The sequence below is a fragment of the Thalia democratica genome, chromosome 3, assembly GCF_965202585.1.
Source record: "Thalia democratica chromosome 3, ktThaDemo2.hap1.1, whole genome shotgun sequence".
Taxonomy (NCBI): Eukaryota; Metazoa; Chordata; class Thaliacea; order Salpida; family Salpidae; genus Thalia; species Thalia democratica.
Genome location: NC_139167.1, coordinates 34950774 through 34965348, shown reverse-complemented (window position 1 = coordinate 34965348; position 14575 = coordinate 34950774). Strand labels below are relative to the sequence as shown.

General features: G+C 26.0%; 2 protein-coding genes across 2 annotated transcripts; both read left to right on the top strand.

Moving 5' to 3' along the window:
- The first annotated feature begins 840 nt into the window (after positions 1-840).
- LOC145831595 (thioredoxin domain-containing protein 17-like) lies at positions 841-1467 on the top strand. The gene has a single exon (XM_082938900.1). It carries the CDS (start codon positions 861-863, stop codon positions 1236-1238), a length of 378 nt encoding a protein of 125 aa, XP_082795026.1. The 5' UTR covers positions 841-860; the 3' UTR covers positions 1239-1467.
- Positions 1468-1558: 91 nt separating this feature from the next.
- Positions 1559-8110, top strand: LOC145831596 (protein NATD1-like). The gene is made up of 3 exons (XM_082938901.1): positions 1559-1691; positions 6183-6298; positions 7813-8110. The coding sequence occupies exons 1-3, from the start codon at positions 1625-1627 to the stop codon at positions 7933-7935; spliced, it is 306 nt and encodes a 101-aa protein (XP_082795027.1). The 5' UTR covers positions 1559-1624; the 3' UTR covers positions 7936-8110.
- The last annotated feature ends 6465 nt before the right edge of the window (positions 8111-14575 follow it).

Genomic DNA, 14575 nt, shown 5'->3' with positions numbered 1-14575 from the left:
TAGACAAGTTTCAATTAAAATTATAAAAGTATGTTTTTGGAATAATTGAACAAATGTTTCATTTTTTTTTACAATTTATTTGAAACAAAAGTGTTTGAAGATCCTTATAAAGAAAATCTTAAGAAAAAATATTTGAATCAGAATGTTATTTGATAAATTGATGGTTTTTTGGATATAGTAGAATACTATGTTGATGCATGTCAAAAGTACTTAACTTATCTCTGATTATAACTGTAAATAGTTTTAGTTATTTAGTGTAGGGTTTGACAAACTGCAACCTGTAGGCAACTTTGAATTTTTTGTTTTATTTATCAAAATTTTGCCTATAATTAAGTTTGATTAATTTTCTTTGAAATTTAGTTTGTTTCAACCAATTTATCATCAAATCAAAAACCCATTGCAAGGTTTTTCTTAATGAAAGAAATTATAATTTAGCCTTTTTCTATAGCTAAATTTGGAGCTGCTGACCCCTTGTTAAGTGTTTAAAAATACCTTTAAAATAACAAAAAAAACACATTAAGTTTCAGGCTAATGGTTTGTTAGTACAAATCCTAGCAAAGCAAGTTTGCTGGAATAAATAGAAAATCAGGTTGCACAGTAATTTTACTTTATTGAACTAACATATGTTTCTCTGTGTTAAACGTAGTTTAAGGGAGTTCTGTGAAAAATATATAAAGTTCTACAAGAAAAGAATAGAAGATAAAGTAGGGGGATATATACTAATGATGAGCAGTAGTTACTATAGGTTAAGATTCTTTCTTTTTATTTGGTTTATATCATTTCTAAATTGTAATTTCACATGTTTGTATAAAATTATATGACATTTACCATTTTAGCTACTTTATAGTAAAACAACAAAAATGGTGCAAAAAATTGTTGTTCACGGCTACAAGGAGTTCCAGGAGCAGGTGAATTCCCCTGAGTTGAAAAACAAGACCAAGTACTGCATGTTCAGCGGGGACAAGGACGAGGCCACTGGGATATCATGGTGCCCGGACTGCGTCACGTACGAGCCGGTGGTGAGAAAGGCCATGGAAGAGCTGAAGTGCGACGATGCGGTGTACATCTACTGCTTGGTGGGAGGAAGAAGTTATTGGAAGGACAGGCAGAACGAGTTCAGGACTGACAGCAAGCTGATGCTGACCGGGGTGCCCACCTTCATGGAGTACGGCACCAAGAAGAAGCTGGTGGAGGACCAGCTGAACGCCGCCATGATCGAAATGATGCTGGAGGATTAGTATGGGGGATTTTTCGGGACAAATTTGGCTTTTTTTGGACTATGATTTGAAAGTTTGATCTTTGATCAGTATTGATCTTGTAAATATTTTTTTTTAATTTGGAGTAAAAGTTTAACTTTATATACTTTTCAAAAACATTAAACATCTTTTATTTTAATTTTTATCCATATTAAGCTTATAACTTTCATATTTTTTCCTCTGTTAATTCAAAGTACTTGTTTTTAAACTGCTGCAATCAATTTTGTATTGACATGCTTAAAAAATAGTGTATGCGTTATCTTGTTTTATACTAACTTTTCATTATAATTAACATCAATTTAAAGGTAAAACATTATATTTAAGTTGATAAAACTTAGTTTGGATAGACTTAAATAACCAAATAAAATATGGCAACTGAAGAATATAAAGTAACCCACAATGAAAATGAACATGAATTTTGTATAGAAATGTCAGGTGAGCATTTTTATATTCAGCATAGGTTTTTAAGTAATTATATTAAATTTAAATATCATGTTTACATAAAATGTTTTAAATCTGTGTAAAAGGGTTTAACTATTCCATTGGCATAATCAGGGTTGCCACTCGGTCAGGAAAAGTCAGGAAATCAGGAAAAGTCAGGAAAAATTAAAAAAAATTACAAAAGTCAGGAAAAAATGGAGGGTTTTGAAAAAAGTCAGGAAAAGTCAGGAAATTTGATAAAATTTTAAAAAAAAGTCAGATTTGTCAGTTTAAATTTACAAAATTCCTTGTTTTCTAAAGCCTTCAAATGGTAAAAATTAATTAAAAATCCTTTAAAGTCAGAAAAAAGTTCCAAAATTTTCCTAGAAATTTACAAAATTATTCAACTTCCAATGCCTTTATCTGGTATAAATTAGTAAAATATCCTTTATAAAACTGCAATATTTTTCTGTTAGCATATTGAACAAGTACCCTACTTGAACAAGCAGATTTTGTAAACTTTTTAGTATTGATGATCTGTAGCAAGGACACTTCCTTAGTGAAACTGTGATATATACACAAAAGTTTAAATGTAAGTGGTGTTCATGTACTCTGTCACTGTTGAGTATGGAAAGAAAAGCACTACATATGAATGGAGCTGGACATAAAAATAAAAGGCCAGGAGTTTATCGAATCCAATAATTTTTCTATAATGCTAGATCAAGCTCCAGTGGGGTAAGTGGTGAGAGCAGCGGCAGAGTAGCAAGTTGTGAGAATAGGAGTATAAGCCCATCAATAGGTAAGTCACAAACCACAACCACTGAAATGTTATGGACATTGCACACTGTCAAGCACAATTACTCAGCTGGTTCGTGTAATAAACTGGCGGAGCTGAACAAAAAAATGTTTCCTGACTGTGCAATAGCACAGTCATGTCAGATGTCCCAAAAAAAAAATATCATACATGATAAATTTTGGCCTTGGACCACATTTCGAAAACATTTTGCTAGAATAATAATGAACCAGCTGTGTTTATAAGGTAATAATATAAGTGTTCTGCTAATAGAGCTGTTTATTGCAAATACATCAATTATACACAGATGGTTCAAGTGATGTAATGGAAGTTTGATGATTGAATTCAGCTAAAAAACTGTTATTTTAACCTGTATTAAATTAAGATTGAAAGCTTTATATAGTTTCAAGTGTTAGATTATGTATTTTAAAATAAGTTTAAATTAAGAGTTTGATTTAAAAAAGTCAGGAAAATTTAGGTAAAAAGTCAGGAAATTTTTCTCAGCTTGATCTGTGGCAACCATGCATAATACTTTTTAGTTTAAACTTTTGGTAATAGTAGATTATTTAAATAATTTTATTAAAAAAATTGTATTTTTCATAAAATATTGACAGTGTTATTTGCATATTTATACTTTCAAATTATCAACGTGAAATCATTTTTAACAAATTGTTTTTTTTTTGAGAAATAGATAGTAAGTTTTAAAAAAATGTTTATATTATTTTTATTATATTTTTTCTCATTTTCAAATAACTAAAAAGTCCATTAAAAAAGTGTCTAAGTTTTTGAAGTACTTATTTCAACAAACTTTCTTGACAATTTTTTTATTATTGAAAATTAAAACATTTTAGATACAGCTAAATAAATGTAATACAATTTAAAATTGCAAGGTTTTTTGTTAATACCTTTTCATATTTTGTAATTAAGTTTACGAAATGTTTAAGTATTCTTATATAACCTTGTATTTTTGGTAACAAACAATTTTTTTGCAGCTGTTCTTTAAAAGCATATACCATTTTTTGTTTTAAGTAGTTAACATTTTCTTGAAATAGAATTGATTATTTGTGCTTAATGCCACAGGGGGGATCAAAATGATAATTTCAATGGAAGTATTGCATTTTCTCTTATATGTCGATTTTTTAATTGATGAATTTACTAACTTTAACTTTAAAATTACTTAAACTACTTTTTTTTTTGTTTTCCAGTCATATCCACACACAAGTTATAATTTTATAGCTAAAGTTTCTTAATTCTTGTTTTAAAATTTTAACATATAGTTGATTTAACTAACTACTGATTTGATAATTATTAGTTGTTTATTTTTCTATTTTTTATTTCTATTTATGAAAGGTAAGTAGAAAAATATAAAAACTTATGGATAATAAAATTTCAATTTACTCTTGAGATAAATTCAGTTTTGAAAAAAGTTAAAGATATAAAGGTGTGGGCTGTAATTTTAATATTCACAATTTTCTCAGATATTAAAGAATAAACTTTTAAAGTCTTTTCAATGTTTTGTGTTTCGAATTAGAAATTCTAATTACTAATGAAAAGTTTCTATAATAGTGTTAGAACTTCTACATTCTGGGTTTTTGTTAAAAGTTAAATTGAATTTAAGTTCAACCAAAACTTATAAGAAATTTTTACGAAAAAATACTTTTTTTTTTCCAAACTAAAAGAAAATCCTGCATAAATTAATAAAAAAAAGTTAGAAATATTTGAACAAAATTAGTTAAACAATAAGAGTGAAGATTTTAAATATAAACCTTTTTGGACTTATTGTTTTGTACCTTCTACACTAGGGGTGGACAATGTACCGCCCGCAGGCAAGATCTGCCCCCTCCTGTGAAATTTATTTTAAATAATTAGTGTTACAAAATAATTTTATGTAGAATCTGGCTCCTGACACGTAAAACTGCGTCCAACATGTGAGCTTGGCCCGCTAAACCAAATTTTTAAACTCACACTAGGTGTTCTAGGGCTTGAAATGAAGAACTGAAAAAAGTTTTAAGGTATAGTTTAAGCCGTATTTCAAATAGAAACTAGATATAAAACAAAGTCACATTACTATTTTGTCGAATTGAATCGGATAGTAATTGAGTAATTTTCGTAAATTAAATGGAAATGAAATGCTCCTGCCTAACAAGCACTGAAATTTTTCATATCTGGCCAGCCTATCACAAGCGTTGCCCATTCCCATCCTATAATGTAGTGGACTTACTAACTTTGATCCCTTATATCTCAAAATCTACTTCAATTTTAATTAAGCAGTGAAAAGGATTCGGTTGCTCAGATAAAAATTTACTAAACAAGACCAAGTTTTGAAAAACAAATGTACTCCTAATTTCTTTAAACTATTTATATTCATATCAGGACTCACTTTATAAAGTTTTTATAGTAATGTTTATCTGCTTTTTTATAATTTACGTATTGCTTATGTTGTGTAACAAGAGTTAATATTATTTTTATTTTCTTGTATATTTAAAATTTATTTAAAGAACTGATATGATTAAAATTATTTAACATATTAAATCAAAGTAGTTTATTGGTAAAAAATAATAATGTTTAATTATTCGTACGTTACATACAATACATTTATTATGCTATTTTTTCAATTTTTGCTTTACTACTGTTTGAACTTGTTATTCAAAAATTAACCATGTAATAAAAAAGCTTGTGTAAATATTTACTATTTTTTAAACTACTGTTTTTTGGAATGAGTGTTAGCGCCTTTTTAACGTTTATACACATACAAAATTTTTGAACCATCTAAATCCTTTGTACTTTACAGCACTTTGTCTGTAGAATACTGCATAAGTCTGGAGAAATATATAAAAAAAAAGTTTTTATGAACACTTTAAGTTAAGCATTTTTTCTATTTATATTTTCTATAGTTTATCAACACCCATTTAATTAAATGCATCTTTGGCAATATTTTTTGATACACTTAAGGGCATAGGGGGGGGGGGGGGGGGGTAAACACCCTTTTTTGGTTTTTGATCTTATTTTATATAGTTTTTACTAAGCTACAAGATGCTTTTTACAGATTTTAAAAATTCGAAATATTTTTTTAGATATAGCCGGTCAAAGTCGGAGGCTACAATAGGATCCTTATGGGAGGCGCAAATTAAAACAGCAAATAACTAGAAACCACTAAAAATCTATCTCCTCCTACATTTTTTGAGATAACTACTACAAATTTTCAGGAAATGTTCCTTGCAATATTTAGAAAATTCTGTCGGAACAGAATTTAAAAAAACAAAAAAATAAAAATTTTATAATGAAAAAACTAAAAAAAAACTGTTTTTTTGTTTATTTTTTTTATTAAATTTTTATTTTTCAATTTTTTGAAAATTCCTTCCGACAGAATTTTCTAAATATATCAAGAAACGTTTCCTGAAAGTTTGAGGTAGTTATCTCAAAAAACGTAGGAGAAGATAGATTTTTAGTGAAATAGTCTATTTTTGCCGTTTTAGTTTGCGCCTCTCATAAGAAACCTATTGTTGCCTCCGACTTTGACCGGCTATATCTCAAAAATTATTTTGAATTTTTAAAATCTGTAAAAAGCATCTTGTAACTTAGTAAAAACTATATAAAATAAGATCAAAAACCAAAAAAGGATGTTTACCCCCCTATGCCCTTAACATATTGCTAAGTGAAAACTTTAAAATCAAATATAAATAGTTTTTCACAGTCAAATAATTTTTTTATAGGCAACGACAAATGTTACCTTCAATATGAAAAGGTAGACGACAATTCAATTAATTTCTATCACACATTTGTTCCTACACAGCACAGAGGAAAGGGAATAGCAAAAATACTAGTTGCGGTTAGCATAAGTTTGTACTTATGAATATATTTTTTGATTTATTGATGTTTTATCAAACTATTTTTTGCTTATTTTTTAAATTTAAGATATCGTACTTTATAATAAGTTGTTTTAGTGTTTAGTTGTTGAATAGTTTTATCACTTTACCTTTTATCTTTATTAATAGTATTTAATGAGCGACTAGCTCAACCTTTTTTTTTGTAATTTGTTGTGAAACAAAAAAGCACATGGTCTTAAACTGTTTGTATTATAGCAAAGTACAATAAAAGCTGACAAAAATAGTATAAACAAGTACTGAGGCTGTATTTCAAAGCTAACAAAAAAATTATATTTCAATGATTAGTATTTTCACAATCTATTTTAGCCCAAAGTTATAATAATAGTTGATTGTTAAGCATTAAGTGAATCTTCTTTTCAAGTATAATGATTACGCTTATGGTGTTTAATAACATAAAATCTTGTATATATTTTACATGCTGTTTTTTAATTAATAAGTACAATGTACACTACATGTTCTATTTAACTATTTTATGAATTTAAAAAGTTATAAAAATAATAGAAAGTGAGCCTTGTTCAAATAAAAATTTAATACTTGAGTAACATTTCAAACACAATTTAAAGTATTTGAGGCTTAGAAAAAGAATTTAGTAAGGGCTTATATAATAAGAATAAAATTAAGTCTTTATATTAAAGAATAATATATTCATATTTCGAATAATGATAAAAATGATATTGATAAAAGAATCTTTTTTGTATAAACAGTTTGTTGAAATATTTTTTAAGAATTTTTTAAAATTATTTTATTAAAAGTATTAAAAAACACAAACACAACATAATGACTTTATCTACAATAAAAAATAAAATAAATTGTCCAAATAGAAGTAAAATCTGATAATGAACATATAATTTTGATAATGATTAATTGTTAGCGGTCCAGCTCATAAGAAAAGTTTCTATATACAAAAATCAAACATAGTATTTGTGTGATTTGCCAAAACAGGTTTGCCAGAAAACTATCTGTTAAAAAAATGGTGAAGTTTGTTTATTTTAAACACATATTATTTGTAAATATATTTTAGTTATAATAAGCTATAGAAATATCTGGAGATTATAATAAAGTTTAGAACAAAAAAACATGAAAGAATTTTAAGAAATCTTTATTGAAGACTCAATTATTAAAAAGGTTTTCTTATATAAAACTATAAACTCTATCATTATGTTGTAATATATATGAACTTAAATATTTTTTATTTGTTAATGCGTTCTAAACTTTTTTTGAACTTAATAACTATGACACACAAAGTACGATTTAATTACATCATTCTTTTAAAATGATATACTTCGTGTTAAGTTTACTAAAAATATAATAAACTTTGTTCGATGTTGGTAACATATCAGTTATAATTGAAAACAGTGCTTAAAACAATTCTTTGTTCACGCTTCGTTAACAGCAGTTCTAAATTTTGATGATTTTTAGTTTCTGACCTCTTGATCATTTTTTATTTTTCACACAGGCGGGGATTGAACACTGCGTGGAAAGAAACGTGAAGTTTCAAGCCAGTTGTTCGTACGTGCAACATTACATCAACAAGGACAAAAATTCAAGCAGATACCGTCATCTGCTCAAACAGAACTAGTCGGGTTTCAAAGTTTTTGTGCTTTTTGCGTGTGCGTATTTAAAAAAAATCATTTAAACTGTTTGGAAAAGTGTTTGTGAATACCAATTTATAAATTAAAAAAAAATGTTTTATAATTGATGGTTGCTAGAAAATATATATTTGTAAAAGTTGAATAAAAGTAATTTTAAGTTTGTTTTTCTTTGTTAAGAGAATTTACATACAAATTCACTCGAGTATTCTTTTTTTATATACTGTATTTATTCGTTAGTTTTTATCATTTTGCTTCTACAATCATTTACTTTTTTTCTTTTAATTTTTTTTAGATTCAATTTTTTTTAAAAGGACCTTAAATGCTAAACTTTCTGTAAGAATATTTTGTATTTACAGAGTTGTTTTTAAACCAAATTTTTTTCATGTTAAATGCCAAGCTTATCAGATAAGTTTGTAAAATAATATTTACTAAATACTTTGTTAAATCATTTTTGTATAAGTTTTCACTAAATTTTTAACTCTATCTTAAGGTAGATGTTATAATAGTTTAAAGAAACAATTATAGTATTCAACAGAATATTTTTTGGAAGATATTTAGCCACCATTAGCATAATGATGCAAGACTATTTAATCTCAAATAGTTTAAATTTTGTAAAATGTTACTTATTGTTAAGTATCCCTTTAAATGTCTAATAAATATTAAAAAAATAACTCATCATAAATACACTTGCATTAGTGTTTAAAATAAATAAATTAACTAATAAATTAATTAACAAATCAATTTTTAAAACATGGCTAAAAAAAGTTACTAAAATATAGTAATTTTTAGAAATTATTTACTTTCAGTTTTATAAAAATATTTCACATTTTTTTACCGATCTCTATCATTTTTAAAACCTACATAAGCATTTATAATTTTTTTAAATAGTTACATTACTTTTTTTAAATTGTTATGAATTACTTTTGAGATGCGACTTTTTAAACATTGTCTTAAGATATGATTGTCAGAATTTGAGTTTTAACTAAGTTATAACAACTTTTAATTATCTTAAGTCTCTCCAAATTAAAATTTCAGCACATCTCTGATTGTTCACCAAATGTTCCGCAATAGCAGATCTTTTTGTTGCAATCTTAATTTTATAAAGTTTTTTAATTTCCAACTAAATTTAAAAACTTATCAATGCAAGCAGGTATGTGTTCTTTGACCCTTTTCTTCAGCTGTCTAGTTGTAAGACCGTTGTAGCTATTGTCGCAATAGAATTTGAATTGGTATATAACCATGCTTTTATTAAAAGTGGGAATCTGGTCTTTGCCTTCAGGTGTCAACAAAGGACTTGAGGTAAAAACTGCTCTGGGTTTTGCTGCTGAAAAAGTAGAATTTAATATTCTTCTCTAAATAAATAGATCTTTTATTTATGTATATATTTTTAAGCAGCAAAACCCAGAGCAGTTTTCACCTCAAGTCCTTTGTTGAAACCTGAAGGCAAAGACCAGACTCCCACATTTAATAAAAGCAGTCTTTTTCAAAGTTTTTTGATAGAAATTCTTTGTTTAACGTGTCAACTATATTTAACCTATTTTCCAATTTATTTAATGGTTTTGCCTAAAACTTCCAGTGTAAGTCGCTTCGATCTAATTTTTAAGAACTTGGGTGAAATTAACTTTGTTTTCAACTAAAATTTAAACACGAAATCAGTTTTTAATTTTGAAACTTTTTCAGTTTATCTATTGAATTAGCATTTAAAGGTGGATTGTTTAACTTTTAGTGTAAGTTTGTGTTTTTCTGTTGGAAATTCAATTACACTGGTGCCTGCTTATTAAAATTAATATAATATTTTGTGGTTATAACTTTTTGTACTCGTTACAATTATTTATTTTAAGTTATAGTAGAAGCAACTTCAATAAACCGATCGTTTTTGAGGCAAAAACAACTCAATTTAAAAATTTGTCATAACTCTTATATTTACAGCTGTTGAGGTATTGTCGAGGGCTTTAAAGTTTGCCGAAAAGCATGTAATAACGCATTAAAGTAAATTAGGCGATTCATAATAAAATTCAAGTTTGATAACTTACTTGTGAAACTTTTCAAGTAAATTCTAAGATTAAAAAGTTAGAAAGTATAAAATCAAAACCTCGTTAGGAATTTTCGGACTATAAAATCGACGATATGGAAATTAGCAAGTAAGTTGCTTCTAGAAAAATAAGTTTTATAATTTTAATATATTGTATATTGAACGAAAAATAAAAGCGATTAAAATGTTTGGTCTATAGACCTGGTGCACGAAAAAACCTTTCGGTTATCGAGTCGCACACCACTTGAACACCTTTTAAGATCTGTTCACTATTTACCTATTACTTATCAAACAATTTTACTCCTGGACAAGGCATTAAACTATCTAAGCCGTGTACGACTTAATATCAAATAGATTTTCGTACAATAGGTCCCAGGACTAATTATGTTGCGCTCTTTTCTGTCGTTTATTAATACCAATACCTTTATGCACAATAATATTGTTATCACTGTAACTGAAGTTCTGCTTAGCAATGAAATCGTGGTAGTATGAATAAACGTTTGATACATGAACGTCTTATTATTATAATTTAAATTCTAATGTTTAGTCTAAAAGAAAGTTAACAATTTTAAAACGGTTGTTTTTAGAGTAACACAAACAATTACTTCTTACCTTCAATCATTAGTTTATTAGATTTTAGTAAGGAACAAAAATAAACTTGAACTAAAATTGAATAGTACCTTGTAAGTAAAAAGCTAAAACTTTTAATCAAATTAGTTAATGAATAAACAACTTATGAATTCAATGTTGAAAGTTTAAAACTTCAAGTTTAAAAAGATAAAAACAAAAAGAACAAAACTTACTAAACTTCCCTTTAATTTTTCTCTTGATCGTAGTTTTTTTCTTGATATATTTAATGAGAATATACTTAGAAATAATTACATAATCTACTTTGAATATATTACGAACTATAGAATTAAGTAAATGCTCTTACTTTAATGTTTTATAGTTATTGTTAAGTGATTCAGTTTGTTTTTAGTATTTATACTATGTATTTTGTTTTATATCAAATCTAATTAGGACAATGAAAACAAAACTCTTTAGTATGATACTGTTTCAACGTTATTAGTATAAAAAGTTTTCAGTATCATAGTTTATCATAAGTTCATTCAACAAAATGTTACTCAGCTAAAACCTACAAGGATCTTCAGAATTTAAAGGCAACAATAAATAAAATTAAAAACACGAATATACAGAAAGGTCAGAAATAACTAATAGTTAGTTACTCAATTAAATCATATACTTAAACAAGTCTAAGAAACATAATTGTTTAACTATATGATTTAAATGAGTAACTAACTGTTAGTTATTTCTAACTGTAAGATCACTTGTTAGTTTGATCTTTCTGTATATTCGTGTTTTTAATTTTATTTATTGTTGCCTTTAAATTCTAAAGATCCTTGTAGGTTTTAGCTGAGTAACATTTTGTTGAACGAACTTATGATAAACTATGATACTGAAAACTTTTTATACTAATAACGTTGAAACAGTATCATACTAAAGAGTTTTGTTTTCATTGTCCTAATTAGATTTGATATAAAACAAAATACATAGTATAACTACTAAAAACAAACTGATTCACTTAACAACAACTATAAAACATTAAAGTAAGAGCATTTACTTAATTCTATAGTTCGTAATATATTCAAAATAGGTTATGTAATTATTTCTAAGTATATTCTCACTTAATATATCAAGAAAAAAACTACGATCAAGAGAAAAATTAAAGGGAAGTTTAGTAAGTTTTGTTCTTTCTGTTTTTATCTTTTTAAACTTAAAGTTTTAAAACTTTCAACATTGCATTCATAAGTTGTTTATTCATTAACTAATTTGATTAAAAGTTTTAGCTTTTTACTTACAAGGTACTTTTCAATTTTAGTTCAAGGTTATTTTTTTTCCTTACTAAAATCTTATAAACTAATGATTGAAGATAAGAAGTAAATGTTTGTGTTACTCTGAAAACAACCTTTTTTAAATTGCCAACTTCCTTTTAGACTAAACATTAAAACTTAAAATAATAAGACGTTCAGGTATCAAACGTTTATTTATACAACGACGGTTTCACAGCTAAGCAGAACTTCAGGTACAGTGATAATAATATTATTGTGCATGAAGGTATTGGTATTAATAAACGACAAAAAAGAGCGCAACATAATTAGTCCTAGGACCTAGTGTACGAAAATCTATTTGATATTAAGTCGTACACGGCTTAGATAGTTTAATGCCTTGTCCAGGAGTAAAAAATGTTTAGAAAGTAATCGATATTAAATTAATAAAAATAATAAATTAAAATAAATAAATAAAGAATATTAAAATATCTAATATTAAAAACAGATAAACGCTCATTTTTCATCTTGGTTGATCTGACAGTTGAGTAAACATCGTGTTGTTCATTAAACTTTTCTTTGAAAAAAGCCGAATAAAAACAGATTAGGTACAAAAAAATTGCACCGAAGCAAAGACAAATAAATTGGTACTGAAATTTCTTTTTAAAAAACTAGTGGTTACATCTCTGTAAAGTTAAAAATGTTGTGGAGGTTAAGTAGAAGACAACAAATTTGTATAAGCACTTAAACTTTTAGCAAAGCTGTTTAAAAAGTTTGTGTTTTTTTTTTTGTAACTATGTTTGTAACAAAATTCTTTAACAAAAAATAAGTATAACAGTTTAAATAAAAGTATAAAAAAAAACTATTGATAAAAATCAAAATAAATAACTTTTTTATTTAGACTTGTATTTTTTGTAAAAAATAAAAACTCGAGCTTAAAACAACTAATACATTAATAAAACATCAACGAAACAAATATTTGATAAAATTAAAAATAATTTTATGAAGCAGTCAAATAAAAAAAAGTTAAATTATATCGTCGATGTTTACTTATAATATATAATAAAGTTTAATTAGGAAAGGAAGGACTTCCATTTCTTAGTTTAACCAAGCCTTCTTGTTGCCATGGCAGCGAAGAGTTCATTGTTTTCCACGGATTTTTGAACTTTACTACCAAGTTGTTCGACAAATGCTGAACCATTTGTTTGCCAACAAAATTAACAACGTCATCACTTGAACACGTGACTTTGTGACGTAGTATTCCTAAAAAAATAATGTGTAACAACAACATTTGTTTTCTTTTTATTTTACAAGTAAAAATAACTCGGTGCCAAAAAACTTATATAAACTAGCTCGTTGTACATTAAAAGTAGTAGTTATTTAGGTTATTTTTCATTAAGTGTTTTTTTTTATTTAAAACAATTGTAAAGTACAATTGAAACTATAACTTTAAAAATTAATCAAAAAGTACTTTATTTAAATAGATTTAACTTTACAAAATTTTGGAGTGTAAGAGCTATTTAGCCTTAATAATCTTGTTAAACAACAAAACTTAGATATTAAAAAAAATTGTTGAAACTCCTTTTGAAAATAATTTTACTTATCACAACCAACACTTTCTAATAATTAATTTTATTTATAAAAAACACTTCTAAAATATTTGTTGTCATTATCCTTATCTAAACACATCTGAAGAATTTTGCTTACTATAATAACAAAAATATTTTTTTTTTAATTTACTAAACTCTTAGTAATTTTAAAAAGAGCGAAATAACAAGCAATGCTATAAATTAAAACAAGCCTACAGTTATGATATCAAAAAAATTAAAATATTTTAGTCGATTTTTGTCAACATAAAGAAGTATTAAGAATCAATTTAAATACTTAGAACTTTTTCTTTGCAAAAAAAATAAATATAAGTCAATAATAATTGGAAAATCTTACAATTGTCTGAGTTAGTAATAAACATAAATTCAGAAACATAAAGTACTAATTTGTTGTTTTTTAACTATTTGGTCAGTCTGACCTTTCTACCAGTGTTTTAAGGTGATAATTTTTATCAAAAACAAATAACAAAGGGTATATGTAAGTTTACTTGCATCATATATGACTTAAAAACATAAGTACAGAAGCTTTTAGTGATAAATGCAAAATAAAAATTAATAATAAATGAGTTTAAAAGATTTGGAAATGGTATAATTTGAAAGCTATTTTTTTAAATACTTAATAATTTATTTTATTCAAAAAAATTGAAAAAAAAGTTGTCCAGTAATAACTTGACTAGACTTGACATGTTTTTTAACGAGCGCATACCTTTTAAGTTGAGAAATAAGTAAATTTACAAATAAGTATAAATAGCTTTTTTAATATGAAACTGAAAGTCTTTTTTAAATATATACTAACCAGTGATGAAAACGTCTTCCAAATAAAAATCGTCCTTTTCAGTAACTTTCGATGCACAAACTAGCTTCTTCATCATTTTAAAGCTCAAAGTCCACATACCGCCATTGCAAAAAGCTGGGTAATGTTTTTCGCTGTACATTCTTTCGGATATATACCTAATAAATTATAAACTTAAAAGAATTATATTTCTTTTTTGTTTACCTTGATAATATGTTTTTTATAACTTTTAGTTTATAAGAAAGAAGAGTTAATATCATTCTATAGTTTTAAATAGTTTTTGTTTGCTAGTTTAAAAAACTCCAAAGTTGAGCGATTTTTGTAAGAGAGAATATAATAATCCAATTTAATAATCAGTATTTTAATATA